Consider the following 15,234-nt stretch of genomic DNA (forward strand, 5'->3'; position numbering starts at 1 on the left):
CACTTGGGGTTGGGCACAGGGAAAGACGTGCTCATGTCCGGGTCGCCCTCCCCTGGGGTGTGTGCACCACACATGCGCAGAGCCAACCCCAGGACACCCGGCGTAAGACACACATGTCACAGAGCAGGATGGGGACGCACCTCACCCCACAGGCCCGTGAGAGCGCTGTGGCCAGAGGGAGCCACGGGCGGGGCCCGCAGGAGGGATGTGAGCATTTCCATGCCGCAGGAATGGCTGCGTTTCAAACTAAAGCCACTCGCCAAGGGGTGGGGGTGAGAGAGCGCCTCTCCCCGACGTTATCGAGGCTGGGGAAGGGCTGTTCAGGGTCGTTACTGCCACAGGAGGCCCCGAGGAGAAAGCCATGGGACGTGGCCCCCAGCGACATGGGCAGTAAGGCAGACGGGTCCTCCTTGGTGCCCCCAAATAGCTCAGACTTGGAGACTTACGTGGACTTCTTCGAGCCCCCAGCAGCCTTTCTCCAGAGCAGAGGCCCCGGGTGACATCGTCCGCACCGCGGGGGGTTTGGTGGTTTTGCTAGGATGTGGTCCAAGGCTGTGTCAGACCCCTAACCTGTGGGGGGGGGGGTGTGTGGGGGTGTTTACAAGCCCGAGTCATCCCATCCCCGGTTTCTGGCGGCTTGTGGACGCGCAGGGACCAGGACACAGCCTCGGGGAGCAGAGGCCAGCGTGTCCTACATGAAGATTTGGGGTTTTCACAGGAGCCCGAGGACCTGCCATCCGTCTGTGGCTGAAGGGCGGGCGCCCTTGGTCTGCCCAGGATTCCTTCAGGCAGAGGGTCCAACTGGGGCCTCTTGGAGGTGGGCTCCAGAAAAGGGCTGGGGAGGGGCGGACTCCTGCCCGCCGGAGGGCGAGGGCGGCAGGGCCCATGGGGACACCCTTCCCTCTTTCACCTTTGTGGCCCAGAGCAATCACTTAAGTCTCTGAATGAGCCCCCAGCTGCTGAAAAGCCGCGCGCATTCAGCCCCAGGGAGTATTGTTATGCTGGCCCGTGCCTCGGGCCACTTCCTCCTTCCCACCCAGCTGGGAGCACCTCCGGCCCCGCCCCGCCCGTCCCCACGGGGCTGATCCGGCGGCCCAGGGTGGGACCCTCAGTTACTATTTGTAAAATGCTCCTGGGGCGGTTTTGACAAAGTCCTCTTAAAACTGCAGGGAGCCTGGCCTCGGCCACGTTTGGAAGGCTCAGACCGCCCAGCCCCAGCTGCCCCGAGCCCGCCCAGACCAGCCACCTCCCTGGGGGCGGGAGCCCCTCACCGGGGTGCGCCTTAGCTCTCAGGCAGCTCCTTCCCGGACGCTGCTCTGCCGAGAGCCTCAGGCCGTCCTCCCTGGGCGGTGGGTGGTGGGGGCTGGAGACGGCTCACACCTCCCCCACCGCCACGTCCCTGCACCCTCCCAGGGGGCCCGCCTCCTCCCCCTGCCCGCTCGGCAGGGCTCGCCCGCATGGCTGGCCTGTGCCGGAGGCAAGTCCGCGTGGGGAGGGTACGCAGACCTGGCGAAGCGGGCGTGCCACAAGGGCCCCGACCTCGGGGTCCTCGTGCCCACGGCCCCCTCCCCACGGGAGACTGGCCTGCTAGGGCAGGGAGGCCCGGCAGAGTCCCAGCGGGGCTCCAGCCCAACCTGGTCCTTCCCCGGCACCCCGAGGCCATGTTACCCTGGCCCTGACCTCCAGCCCTAGGTTCCCACCCAGCGCGGGGCCGCACACAGCCACAGGATGAAGTCGGCAAAAGCAACCTTTTTATTGAACATACCTAGGTGTGGGGTGTGGGGCGGGGGCGCGGGAGGGGTCAGGGCCGAGGGGCGTCCCTGCAGCGGGGAGGGACTGCGGCGGCCAGGCCTCACTGGCGCGGGTCGGTCAGGACGCCCCGCTCGGCGGCGGCGCTGCCCAGGATGAAGCCCACGGCCAGGGACACGGTCTGGTCGAAGGAGCCGCGCAGCTGCTCCACGTGCTGGTTCAGGGTCAGCAGCTGGTCACGCAGCGGCCCCAGGACGGACACGATGTCGCCCAGGTGCCCCAGGGTCTGCAGGAGGGCGGCGTTGAGCGACGGCGGCGCGGACGGCGGGGGCGCGTGGTCCTCCGGGCGGCCGGCCGGCGAGTCGGGGTCTTCCCGGGCGGGGCCGGGGGACGGCGGCGGGGAGCCGGGGGCGCGGAAGGGCTCGGGGTCCTCCGGGCGGCCGGGCGCGGGGCCGAAGGCGGAGAGGGCCGTCGGGGAGCCGGGGGCGCGGGGCGCGTCCGCAGACTTGGGCGGGGACGGGCTGAACCTCAGCGTCCAGGCGGGGTCCGCGTCGGGGTCTCGGGCGGCGGGCGGCGGCGCGGCGCCTGCAACGCGGAGCCGGTGGTCGCCCGGGGCGCGCCCGGCCCCCCCCCCAGCCCCCCTGCGCCCGCCCCTCCCCCCGGCCCGCCGCCCGCCCCTCCCCCAGCAGCGCACCTACCCGGCTCGGCGGGCGCGGGGGGGGCCGGCCGGCGGCCGCGCGGGGGGCGCCCGGGCCCGGGGGAGCGGCGGCGGCCGCCGCGTCTGCGCCCGTGGTCGCCCAGCAGCCCCATGAGCTGGCGGATCTGCGCGTCGAAGGGCCCGGGCGGCTGGCCGTGCGCGTCGCGGACCTTGTCCTTGAGGAACTTGTAGCGGCGGCGGCACTGCGCGGGCGTGCGCCGCACCTGCTGGCGGGCCAGCGCGGCCGACACGCGGCGGTAGGTGGGCAGCGCCTGGCGGCGGTCCAGCAGCAGCGCGCGCCACACGGCCGGCTGCAGCAGCGTGCCCAGCAGCAGCTCCGTCTCGTGCGCGCTCCAGGGCGTGCGCTGCGCCGAGCCCGGGGACACGGGCGAGCCGGGGGACGCGGGCGAGCCGGGGGGCGCGGGCGCCGCCAGCGCGCCGGGGGACGCGGGCCCGCCGGGCGGGGTCCCGGGGGCGCCCCCCGCCAGCCGCGGCTCGGGGTCCGGGCTGGCGGGCGGCGGCGGCGACGGCGGCGCGGGCGGGGGCGGCCGCCGGGGCCGGAGCAGCATCCCGGGGCCGGCGCGCGCGCACGCGCGGAGGTCGGGGCCGAGGCCCGGGAGAAGCCGCCCACACGCGCTCGGGGGGCCCGCAGCGTCCGCCCGGGGTGGGGGCCGGCGCCGCGGCCCCGCCGGGTCTAGACGGCCCTCCCTCCGCCCCGCCCCGCCCCGCCCCGCCCCTCCCCTGCGCGCGCCGGGCTCGCCTCCGCGGCTCCCGCGCGCGGGCCCCTCGGCCTTTCTTTGGGGCCCGGGCCGCGAGCGCTCCGAGCAGGGTCCTGCCCCCGCCCGGCGGGGAAGGGCCCGCCCCACCGCCCCGCCCGCACGGCCCCAACCGCTCCCTCGGGGCGCAGACGAGCCGCGCAGACGAGCCTGGCAGCCCGCGCCGGGCGCGCGGGGGTCGAGTGGTCTTTACGCGTGTGCCGCGCCCTCCCCGCGCCGCGCAGGGCGAGTGCTGGAGCCTTCGGGTGCGGAGGCCGCGCGCCCCTCCGCGCGTTTGGTGCGCCCTGGGTGCCGTTTGTGAAGGTGGCTGCGTGCTGGCCCTGCCCCCGCCGAGGGGTTCGTCTGCGCGGAGGTGGCGCTCGCGGGGGCCGCTCCCTGCTGGGTCTGGTAAAGAGCTGGGCCAGGGGCGCGACGTCCTCTCATAGTTCACGTACACGTCGCAGAAAGAAACCTCTTCATTCTGATAAAGGATGGCCCTGGCGAACACTGCGGTTAATACGGAGTGCTGGGCCTTCATCCCCCTGAGAGATTAGGAATAAGACAAGGATGCCCCACATCACGGCTTCTGCTCCACCTTATTCTAGAAGTCCTAGCCAGAGCGATAAGACAAGAAAAAGGAGTGGGTAGTACACAGATAGCAGAGGAAGAAGCAAGACCGGCCTTACTTGCAAATGACGTGGTTGTGTGCATGGAGCAGAAAGATACAAGCGCGTTATTAGAATGAATAGACGGGCTTAGCAAGGTCGCTGAATAGAAGAGTAAAAGTCGATTGTATTTCTGTATACTAGCTACAGTCGTTTTCGAAAACTCCTTAGTTTGAGATAATTCTGTGTCTGAGTTGCGCGGACGGTAGAGTCCCTACCATCTTACCTGGCCGTGGAACTTTGGCAAAGCCGAGAAGTTTGCGTTGACTAAACCGCAGACACGCTAGGCTGCGCCAGGTTTCCCGCTGACGGCCCTTTTGTGTCCCAGGACCCCGCCTCTGGGCTGAGCTGCACGTAGTCATCCTGTCCCCCCAGTCTCGCCTGGGCCGGCGCCGTTTATAAATCTGTTTTCCACATCCACGACGCGTTGAGGAGACTGCGGGTATTTTGTGGCGTGTCTCTCAGTTTGGGTTTGTCAGCTGCCTTCTTGTGACTCGGCTGGGGTTCGGGGTTCTGCCGCGAGACCCCAGAGGTGACGTGCCATCTTGTTCGCGTCAGGGTGGGTGACCTCGGCGGACTTGGCGCCAGGACGCTGACCCCCATCTCTGGTTAACGTGGTGCCTGCATCAGGTCACCTTCTTCCCTTCCTGACCTGCAGCGGGGGCCGGTCGCAATTCCCCCGCTGCCCCCGGGGGTGACAAGCCATGCCTCCCGGGGCATCCGTGTGTCCCGTTTGGGTTTCTCCTAGTTCTCCGCGCTTACTTATTCATTCAGTTGTCATTCATGCCAGTGTGGACTCACGGCGTCTGTCCTGTTCCTGGGTCACAGCCCATCACCGTCGTATGTGGGGGCTCAGATGGCCCGGCTCTGGCCGTGGGAGTCTTCACAGCTGTTTCCCTCTTGTCCTGTGTCCTTTTGACGTGATCTACCCTCCCCACCCCCACCCCCCTTTGAGCATTTCCTAGCTCCTTGCTCATCTGGTACTTTCCCCACTTGATTCCAGCCCTGGAATCAGCCATTCAGCCATTTCCTTTTTTGGGGGAATTGAATGGTATCTGGAAACCAAGATTTGGGTATAGGATGCACCTGCTGCTACTGGGGTGTCACTGCTTCTGGGCCTGTGGTTCTGGGGGCAGTTTTGCTCCCCCAGGGACATTTGGGGATGTCTGGAGAGTTGTTGGTTGTCCCAGCGCTGAAACACCCTACAGGCTCAGAACGGCACCGCAGAGAGCGGTCCGCCGACACGCCCGTGCTGCTGCCACTGGGGCCCTGCGGGGGCAGCCGGGAAGCGCACGGACCACGCGCCACCTGCCTCTCTGCCCCTGACCTCTGCACGCCTGGGGCTGCGCCTGGCCCCGTGGTGATGGGTGGCCTGGTGCCCTGGTCTCCAGCCGTCTACGTGCATCCCACCCCCCGGGGAGCGCGGAGAGGCGCCTCGAGGGCTGGCCTGGCGTCTGAGAAGCCGCCCCTGACCGGAGTGCGGTTCTCACTGCCGTTCTTTTGTCTTCGGCTCCGTTTCCCTTCAGAACAGCGTTTCCCATGGTCGCTGAGGTCCCCCCCGGGGGGGCGGGAGAGGCAGTGAGGAGATGGCTGCGGGAAGGTTGCAGCTCGAGCCTGTCCCGTCCCAGGAGAAGTCCTGCTGTCCTTGTGGCAGGTGTCGGCAGCGAGGAGGACACCCGTCCCAGCGGAGGGCACGGACCCAGCAGCCGCGGGCACCGTGGCCATGTAGCACCACCAGACACCCCGAGCCCGTGTCCTGCACGATGGCCTGGCTGCCGGGGTCCTACCGGCCTGCTCTAGGTGGCGCGTGCGGGTGCCGGCCCAGAGGCTGCCTTGGGCTTGATCCCAGCCCACCGGGCGCTGGGGCGTGGGACCCCTTGGTGGTGGGTGCCTCCCTGAGCCTGGGTGCGCAGGGCTGGGATCCACGCAGTGTGGGAGGGGCTGCACGGGGGTGGGGGTGGGGGCGCGTGGCTGGCAGTTCTCCGAAACACATGTTGACGTGATCAGACCCGGTGCAGTGAAGGGAGACCCGGTCTTCCTGGTGCTGTACTCGCGTCTCAGGAGGAAGAGGAACCAGGGTCTGGTGGTTCTGAGGTGGGTGAGGACCCTCCCACCCTGGCCCGGAGCCACGTGACCACGGCAGCTACGGTCCACAGTAACACGACCCCATTATCTCCCTGTCTTTGTTGCAGAACTTCCCCTTCCGGGACCCTCCTGTGCGCAGAGGACTTCATCATTCACTCCGTGCCCCCCGCCCCTTCCACTCACCGACTCTTATTACACAGGAAACACCGACAGTTCACACCCCAGACTCTGAGTCCCTGGTGTCCGCCTTCCCTCTGTGGTGTCCGCCAATCCTGAACCCTTCCATCAGGACCCTTCGTGGCGGTGGCCAAGCCCCGGGAACACTGCATTTTGCCCCGGCGAGGGGCGAGCCGGCTGTCCAGCCTGTGGGCTGAGGGTGAGGTCTGGGTGGCCCGATGCCAGGATGGGCAGGGACTGTGGCAGACAGGCTCGGGCCGTGGTGCCCAGTGGCCTCGGCGGGTCAGCGATCGTGGGAGGTTGGCCGTCTCCTCCTCCAGAGGCAGGTACGTCCTGGATGGCGGGGCACATCTGCCTGCTCTTGGGCCTGGGGTTGTGGGGTTTGGTCCTGGTGTGGCCTGGCCTCCTGCGTGCCATCGGAGGACATCGCCGTGGCTGGTGCCTCCTCGTTCCCTCGTCCCGTCCCGCCTTCGTGAGCAGCCCTGAAGGCATCCTCGTCTGGCTCGAGGGCGCCACCCTGACCCACGGAGCGGATAAACAGCAGAAGCCATTTGGAGGCGGTCGTGGTAGGAACAACTTTATTTAGAAACTGAACCGCGAGTGTGGCGACATGCAGACAGTCGTGCTGGAGCCAGGGCCCGGCCGCTCCCCCGGTAACCCTTACAGTTGGAATGTTTATTTGCGCCGGACACTAACTTCATTTCAGGCTTTGTGACACTATCTTTGTTGCATTCAAATTCTGAAAACCTAAGAGTTGATCTGCAGAACCGAATTCTCATATAAAAGCCATGTTTGCAGGGACAGGAGTGCCTCTCCTGTTGCATTTAAGCGGGACCTAGATGTCGCGAATGAGTATATGTGGGAAAATACATCTTGACGTTAGAAATTCAGTGTTTGGTCACAGGTAATAGTTTTCCTAGAAATACCACTAGCTGGTTGCGCTAAAGAATCACTAATTCTAGAACTCAAAAGAACAATCGTCAGTCTTGCAGCAATTTGCAGCGTAAAAACGTTGGTGCCTGGGGTGGGGCCGGGGATGGGGCCCGGGCCTCCCTACTGTGAGGGTGTGATGTCCCGTCTTGGTCCCCGTGCCCCTGGCCCAGCGCGCTTTGGAAACAGCCCTGGGGAAGAGCTTGGTATCAGGGAGGCAGCAGACTTTGTTTCCTCGTCAGAAAGCGCCGGTGACGGCCAGCCTCGGAGCCAGGCGAGGGTGTGTGCGTCGCATGCGTGGCTGCTGGAGAAAGGCGGGACCGGTGTGGCCCTCGGCCCCCAGGTGGGCAGAGGGACACGCTCCGGGCCCCTGAGGCTGTGTCTCTGCTTTGGAGTTGCTGTCTGAGTCCTGCATCCTCCGGAAGCAGGGCCTCGGCCCAGGTGCCCCTGCCTCAGCCAGGAAGTGTTCTCAGCAGTGGGGCGGTGGGCACAGGGGCCACGGGGCGCTTGGGGCTGCCAGTGGAGCCGGGAGGCGCTCGCCGGCAGCAGGAGGCTGGGCGGGGACGGAGGCAACGCCGGGCCTGTTGGCGGGAAGGGCGGCGGGAAGGGTGGCGAGGCTCCGGCACCCGCACCTGGGACGGGGGAGGAGGGGAGGTCCGGCAGGGAGGGACTGTGAGCCCGGGATGGAAGGTTTCAGACCCCCTTGGACTCTGTGGTTGGCTGGAGGTCAGAGGGCAGCCCTGGCCCTTCATTGTTGGGCAGACGCAGGCCAGGCTCACTGCTCAGTGGGCACCTGGGTTTAGAGTCGGAGCTGGGTGTGGGATGTGGGGTTTCTGGGGGGCAGGGCGGATGGCTGGAGAACTGGGTGAAAGCTGTCTGTCTTTGAGAATTACAGACGGGTGTTCGGCTCCTGGGGAGCTCACGTACCCTCTTTTGGTTTAAATTTTAAATCTTTACTTTTAAATTTCTCGTAGAGGCGCTCCTCGGCCCCTCCTGGCATGGTCTCTCGGGTCTGGGTCTGAGCCCGCGCTCCCGCCGCGGCGCCCCTCCTGGGCCACGGGGGTCCCGGTCTGACGCGGCAGGCGCGGCCCTGCCCGCCCCAGGTGTGTCCCGGGGGTGGCCGCCAGGCCCGGCCCCCAGCCCTGTGCTATTGGAACGTGGCCTTCATCCTGCGCAGCTTGTCCTGGATCTTCCTGCAGTGCCTCTCGCTGGGCACGCGGGGGGCGCCGGCCCTGCTGTCCGCGGCCAGGAGGGCGACATCGGCCCCGCTGAAGTGTGCGATCCTCTGCCTGAGGTGGGCCTGCAGCTTGGGGTCGGGGGCGAGCGCGTAGGGGCTCTCCTGGAACGCGCGCACCTGGCTCGCCACCTTGGCGATGTTTCTGTGTCGGGAGAGACGAAACCCGAGTGTGCACGTGTCCCGGGGCGGCGTCCGCGGCCTGCGAGCAGGCGCCGTCCCGGCCCAGCCACACCCGCGTCCAGACGCGAGGGACCAGTCTGCCCTTCACCCCGAGGGGCCTGACCGGCGTCCACCTGACTGCCGCGTGGACGATGGAGAGGGAGAGAGGATGGAGTGGGGTAAGAGGTCGTGGGGGGAGGGTCTCCCCGGAGACGGGTTGGCCCTGTCCTAAGAGGCGCTGCGAGCCTGGGGCGCTGCAGAGGGATGTGGGCCTGGAGCTCCGAGGAGAGGCCGGCTCCGAGGCCGGCGTGAGCTGTGGTCCTCTTTGGCCGGGAGTGTCCGTGTCCCTGGTGGGGTCCTGGTCGTCACCCATGGCCCCCCCGTCTGCTCCGCCCAGGTGGGTCCCCAGGTGTGCCAGGCAGCTGCATGGTGGGGACTGACCATGGCTCCTCCGCGGACAGCTCTAGGGAGGGGCCCAAGGGGGAGAGCAGAGGCAGGGAGAGAGGGAGGATGTGGCTTCTGCGGTCACACAGGTGGGGTTCAGGCTGCGCCGGGACCTTGCAACGGCACGCGAGGTCACGTGACCTCGGGGCAGTGTCTCGGACCACGGAGTGCGGAAGCGTCTACCCCTTGTCTGTGGAGACGGTGGCTGGGCATCACCCCGGGGAGGGTGTGGAGGCCTGGGCTGGGGAGGGGCCCGGGCCTCAGAGGATCAGGAGAGAGGGGGGCGGCCCCCACCTGAGCTTGCTCCACCTGTGGGCTCCACTGGTCATGGTGAAGCCCCCCGTCTCCAGCTGCTGGACGTGCATGGCCAGGAGGTGCGCGCAGGGCAGGGTGGGCTGGGCCCGGAAGCGCCTTCCTTCCATCAGACACAGGCTGTCGCTCTTCAGGAAGACCTGGGGCCCAGCCGGGGCCGTGGGTGGGGGACGGGCGGCCGGTCAGCCCGGGTGCCCGGCAGGGGCCGGCTCAGCCCAGCCAGTCCCAGCTGGCGTCTGCGTTCCCGCTGCATCGGGGCTACGGCAGCCTGATCTACCACCCGATCCAAAATGCACCCGGCTCTTGGGCGGGGGAAAGTCCAGGCGCCTGCAGCTCCGAGACACAGAGGGAGCACGGACCCCCCTCAGAAAGCCACGTGCTTCCTGCTGCCGCAGGGGCAGAGTCCTCTCCAGAAAAGAGCCGGGGGAGGCGGGCAGCCGGGCTGCCCGGCCGCAGGGAACCCGGGTGTGGTGTCAGCTGAGGACACCGGCCGAGAGCTCTCCTGCCGCCTCCTTCTGGGAAACGCCCCCTCATCCGAAGGGCGTGTCCTCCTTTACGATGTCACGAGGGGGCGGCCAGGAGGCAGGTGGGCCAGCCCAAACTCCGGCTGGGCCTCAGGGCACCGGCACCCCGGGCCAGACCCGCGAGGCCACGGCCCTGCAGGTGGGGCTCCTGGAGCCTCCCTGCCACCTCCGCCCAGGTGAGCAGCAGAGGTCCCGGGGGGTGGGGGGGGGAGACGGGAAGCCACGCACGATTACAAGGGGGCTGTGACCCGGGCGCCACGATACAGGCTCTGCCGGGCCAGCCCACACCCCTTTCCCCGGGGACGCAAACTGCCAGGAGCTCACGCAAACGGTACCTCCACGGCTTTCAGCTCCTCCATGACCTCTGCTATCTTTGCGGGTAGAATTCTCCAGGCCTAAAATAAAAACACAGGTGAAACCCCCACAGGCCTGCCTGTGCCCACCGCATGGCCGCGGCCGGCCCCGGGGGACTCACGGGGGACTGTCGCACGGCCGGGTGCTCCAGGCCGCCCAGGATCTGCATGGCGGTCGCGAAGTTCCTCTGCTCGTAGCAAGCCTTCGCAATCAGCAGAAATTTGGAGAGTACGTTCACCTGCAGCTGAGACCAGAGAACCAGACACTCAGCGTTCTCGGTCTCAGATGAGGGACCAGGGCACAGGGGCCAGTGCCAGGGCACAGGGCGGCGTGCCCACCTGTGTGTGGGGGACGGGGCGGGGGCCCAGGAAAACCAGGGCACAAAGGTGTGCACGTCCACCTCACTGCTCTCCTGGGACACATCTCTGCTGAGGACAAATGGGGGAGCAGGAAGGGCACCCCCACTCAGGGGGATGGAGCTGGACAGGGAACCCACGGCCGAGTCCACAGCAGGACAGGGTTGCTGTGCCTGGCGGGGACGCGGCCGCCCTCGGTCCCACTGCTCCCTCGGGGTTCGCTGGGTAGAAGGGCAGATTCACCGGCTGTGATGGGAACACCCTGTCAACGGGATTCTCCTCTCAGAGCAGACCCGAGGGCCCCAGCTCCCAGCCCCACCGTTAGCGCTTGCATTTCACACAATTCCAGCAACTTCTGGAAGCTTCTGGAGAATTGAGCAGACCCCACTTCAGAGCTGCCTCACCCTGCAGATGGTCACCACGGCCAGGGCCATCCTTCAGGCGGGAACATCGCCTGGGGTCCCAACCAGACGCCCTTCTGCTAGGCTTGACCCTCGTCTGGGTCACAGAATGGGCAGCACTGTGGCCTCCCAGCTGTCTGGCTGGGACACCTCTAGAAGGATGTTGAGAAACATTTACCCCCTCCTTGTTTTAAAAAATAAATTTATTTATTTATTTATGGCTGCATTGGGTCTTCAATTGCTGCGAGTGGCCTTTCTCTACTTGCGGTCAGCGGGGCCTACGCTTCATTGCAGCGCGTGGGCTTCTCTTTGCACTGGCTTCTCTTGTTGTGGAGCACGGGCTCTAGGCGTGTGGGCTCAGTGGTTGTGGCACACAGGCTTGCTCTGTGGCATGTGAGACCCTCCTGGACCAGGGCTCGAACCCATGTCCCCTGCATTGGCAGGCGGACTCAACTACTGCACCACCAGGGAAGCCCCCCCCCCCCCCAGCGTCTTAAGTTGACATCTCATTATTTTCTTCATAGGTTTAAACAGATGCAAAGTATGTGGTTTCCAGCCCGTCCAGGCAGAGCTGTCCCCTTGCCATTGAGCCCCCAAGTCACGCAGTGGGTCTCCTCTTGTGGTCGTCGTCCCGCCTTCCAGGCTCAGCCGTCGTGGCCTGTGTCATGATCTGGTTCCCTCTTAGGCCTGAGTGATGTTTTATGGGATGGGTGATGTACTAAGTTGTTCATCCGTTTGCCGGTTGATGGACATTGGGCTGCTTCCTTCTCTTGGCCATGTTTACATCTGTCTGATGAAGCCAGGGTCCTGTCTTGCTTCAGTCCCACCGTTACTCATCTAAAAAAAGAGAAGCTTTCTTTTCTTTTTTCTTTAAAATTTTTAAATTTTAAATAAAATTTATTTATTTATTGGCTGCGTTGGGTCTTTGTTGCTGCATGTAGGCTTTCTCTAGTTGCAGTGAGCGGGGGCTACTCGTTGCCGTGCATGGGTTTCTCACTGCGGTGGCTTCTCTTGTTGCAGAGCACGGGCTCTAGGTGCCTGGACTTCAGTAGTTGTGGCTCATGGGCTCAGTCATTGTGGCTCACGGGCTCTAGAGCGCAGGCTCAGTAGTTGTGGCGCACGGGCTTAGTTGCTCCGTGGCATGTGCGATCTTCCTGGACCAGGGCTCGAACCCGTGTCCCCTGCATTGGCAGGCGGATCCTTAACCACTGCGCCCCCAGGGAAGCCCCGAGAAGCTTTTCTTGAAGGTGAGAAGCGTTACACTGTTTCCTTTTCTCTTGACCTTGCATTTCCAGCGCTCCCGGGGGTGTGATCTGAGTGGAACGCACTGCTGCCACGGAGGCTGTCATCAGCCTCCTGTTACATTCTCTGGCTCAAAATTTGAGTGTTGACCATTTCTCCGAGACCAGAGTTTACGGATGCAGAAGTTGGTCTCCCGGGCGGTTCCGACAGCGCGGCGAGTGACACACAGTGCGTGGAACAACGTGCCTCTCAGAGCCCGGCGCCCGCGCAGCCTCCTGAGCATCCCTGGCGCTCCTCAGGCCCTGCACTGGCCCGTGCCCTGTAGGCGGCACTGCCCCACCAACAGTCCTCCGTGGTCTGCCCACAGGGACGGGGGTGGGGCGGGGGGCCTCCACGCCCTGGGGAGAGTGTGGTCACCGCCCTGGCGGGTGCCCGGGGTGGGTCTCAGGTAGGTCTGGAGACCACTCCGTCCAGCGGCCTGGGGCGGCCGGTGCCTCTCTGTGGGGCCCCGTGGCTCTGGGGCTGAGGCTCAGGACTCCCTGGTAGCCGAGGTCCCCGTCTGCATCCCCTCGAGAAGCCCGACCACACAGGCCCCGTGATGCCCCGGTCGCGGGAGCTGCCCTCTGATGTCGTGGTGTTAACATCGTGGATCAGAACAAATGGGGGGCGGGAGGCAGGCCCCCTGGGCCCCCCTCCTGGCAGAGGTGAGGACGGGTCAGTCTGTCAGCTAATTAACCCCTGAAGTTAGAAAATTCTGCCTCAGAGGGGGAAAGAGTGGAAAACCGTGCATTCGTTCATGGGCCTTGGGGTTGCCCCTTGGGCTTCGGGGGACGCAGGGATACTGCAAAAGGCAAGACCCACTGCAGAGGCTCTGGAACCGGCACGTCCCGGCTTCACCGCCTGACGAGGGGGTGGCTGCGGTGGGCTCTGGGGTCGCTCCCGGGGCAGGACTACAGGGTCCCCCGCCCCCCGCTGCCCCCTGCGCTCAGCCCACTCCGGGGCCCGGGAGGCGGTGGGCATCCGCCCACGGGAAGGGGCCCTCGCGACACAGCAGGAGCCTCACCGCTGCTCCCACGTGTCGCCGTGGGCGTCTCGTGCAGGCCGGCCCCACGGCCCCACCCACGCCCGGCCTCGGGTGGGAGGACGTCAGAGGCCTTGGCAGCAGGGTCCTCGCAGGGGGCCTCTGGGGGCCTCGGAGTGGGTGGAACCCAAGTGGGGCGCTGGCCCTCAGGCAGGCGACCGTCCCTGGTGGCCAGCCCACGGGCCTGCCGGAAGCAGGTGGGCTGGTCCAGGCCGAGGCCCAGGGGGTCTAGAGAAGCCTGACTCTAACGGGACCACTGGACAGTGCTCCACTTGTTCCACAGACTGGCTGAGGACACACGTGCACACGTGCGGCTGTGACGGTGGGCCGCGAGGGCTCAGGCCAGCGGGGCTGTCGGCGGTCAGTCCCCCGCCCTGGGTCTCGACTGAGGCAGGAGCGTGGACGGCGCCCGGGGCTGCGCTCTGGGTGGACCCCGGGTGTGAGGGGCTGTGGGCGGGACGACACTGCGTGTGTGGGCGTGTGTGGGGGCTGCGCCTGCGTGGGGTCTGTGTGTCCGTGCGCGGGGACAGGCCTGGGCGGGCCCAGAGCCCCGCGCACCCCCGAGAAGAGGCGGTTCCCCAGGGAGGTGCCCTTGCCGCCCGCAGCCCCGAGCCTGCCCCGGGGCAGAGCCGCGGGCACCGACCTTGGACGTGTGGCTGGTCACGACCTCAGCGGCCACCCAGGTGCTGACGTCGTCCGCGCTGCTTAAAAGCTGTAACAGGTACTTGTCCTGGACGTAATTGGGCAGAAATAAGCTGCAGGTTTTGGCTGACAGAGACTCGGCGGAGCTGGCTCTGCAAGAGACGCAGGCGCACGTCCCAGCGCGTCCCCGCCGGGACCTGGGGTGGCGCTCGGGGCCCAGGAGGCGGGGGGAGGGTGTCCAGCAGAGCACCACGAGGCATCGCGCTTCCGCTGAGAGTGTCCAGGAGACACTCGGGTGAGGCCCCCTGAGACCGTCCAGCCAACCCTGCATCCCAGGCTCCTTGGACACCCACGCCGGACACTCACTTCGGGACGGCCGCACTTTTGTCCGTGACGCCCAGGGCCCGTGAGTTTAAGAAGTGGACGGGATGGCACTTTTGAAACAACGCCTGCCGGGACAAGGACGCAGAGGTCAGGTAGCACTGGGGCCGGGGGTGTCTGCAGTCATGGGGCTGGGCCCCCCAGGGACGCTCCACGTCCACCCAGACAACGATGGGGGTGGGGGGGGGCCGCTGGGTCCCCGACCCTGCTGTCACCTGCCAAGTGACGGGCACAGGATGACCGGGGCGGGGGGGCCCCCGGGAAGGGGAGCCTGGGCGCTGGGTGTCCAGTTCCAGGAGGGAGGGCCCGACACTCACTGGGCCGCGGCGCCGGGGGGAGTGCGCCCTGCGCAGCCTGGGGGCCCTCGGGGGCCCGTGTGCCCGCTGGGGGTCTGCTGCTGTGGCAGTGCCCCCCCACCTGCTGCAGCAGCGTCAGCTGGCTGAAGAGCTGGTGGGTGCTGTACTCGGTCAGGAAGTGGGGCCCCTTCTCGCAGGCCTTGGCGTAGGGGCCGTAGACGTCCTCGAAGAAGCAGGGCTTGGGCAGGGCGGACGCGATGCTGTACTGGCGCTCCTTGTGGTGGGGCAGCGCCAGCCCGTTGCCCCGGGACAGCCGCCAGGGGAAGCTCTGCAGGGCAGGAAGGCCAGGTGGGGAGGGTCCCCTCCAGGTCCCACGGGCCAACCCCTCCCTCCTGCGGCCGTCCTGGCTCGAGGACGCCTGTCCTGGTCATTCCAGTGGGTCCCCTGTGGACGCAGCTGCTGCGGTGTGGGGCTGTGTGCATGAATCAGGTTCCCTCAGACCCTGCCCCCGTCCCAGGCCACTTCCTGACCCCGCCTTGACCCCAGGGTCAGGGAGGGAGGGTGGTCTGAGCCCCTGGTCGGCCCTCTGCTATGCTTGTCCAGGGCCGGGGGGGCAGGAAGTGCCAGCCCCGCGAGGCTGGTGCCCAGGACCGGCAACACGGGAAGCGCGTGCATGTGTGCCTGTATGTGTGTACAAGGGCACACGTGTGTGTGCTGGCGTACACGTGTGTGCGTGCCTCTGTGTGC

At 66.6% G+C, this 15,234-nt stretch overlaps 2 protein-coding genes across 2 annotated transcripts in view; both read right to left on the minus strand.

The window, feature by feature from the left end:
• Positions 1–1,852: 1,852 nt before the first annotated feature.
• UTF1 (undifferentiated embryonic cell transcription factor 1) lies at positions 1,853–3,024 on the minus strand. The gene is made up of 2 exons (XM_057734326.1): positions 2,448–3,024; positions 1,853–2,334 (listed from the first exon to the last, which is right to left on the minus strand). Exons 1-2 carry the CDS (start codon positions 3,013–3,015, stop codon positions 1,853–1,855), a joined length of 1,050 nt encoding a protein of 349 aa, XP_057590309.1. The 5' UTR covers positions 3,016–3,024.
• A 5,181-nt stretch (positions 3,025–8,205) lies between these two features.
• The window catches only part of KNDC1 (kinase non-catalytic C-lobe domain containing 1), a 54,395-nt gene continuing 47,366 nt past the window's right edge, over positions 8,206–15,234 (minus strand). Inside the window, 8 exon segments of the mRNA XM_057735075.1 lie at positions 8,206–8,437; positions 9,193–9,350; positions 10,070–10,129; positions 10,210–10,332; positions 13,812–13,962; positions 14,177–14,259; positions 14,609–14,813; positions 14,871–14,894. Coding sequence (XP_057591058.1) covers positions 8,206–8,437; positions 9,193–9,350; positions 10,070–10,129; positions 10,210–10,332; positions 13,812–13,962; positions 14,177–14,259; positions 14,609–14,813; positions 14,871–14,894 — 1,036 coding nt within the window.

This window comes from Hippopotamus amphibius, chromosome 5 (assembly GCF_030028045.1).
Source record: "Hippopotamus amphibius kiboko isolate mHipAmp2 chromosome 5, mHipAmp2.hap2, whole genome shotgun sequence".
Classification (NCBI taxonomy): domain Eukaryota; kingdom Metazoa; phylum Chordata; class Mammalia; order Artiodactyla; family Hippopotamidae; genus Hippopotamus; species Hippopotamus amphibius.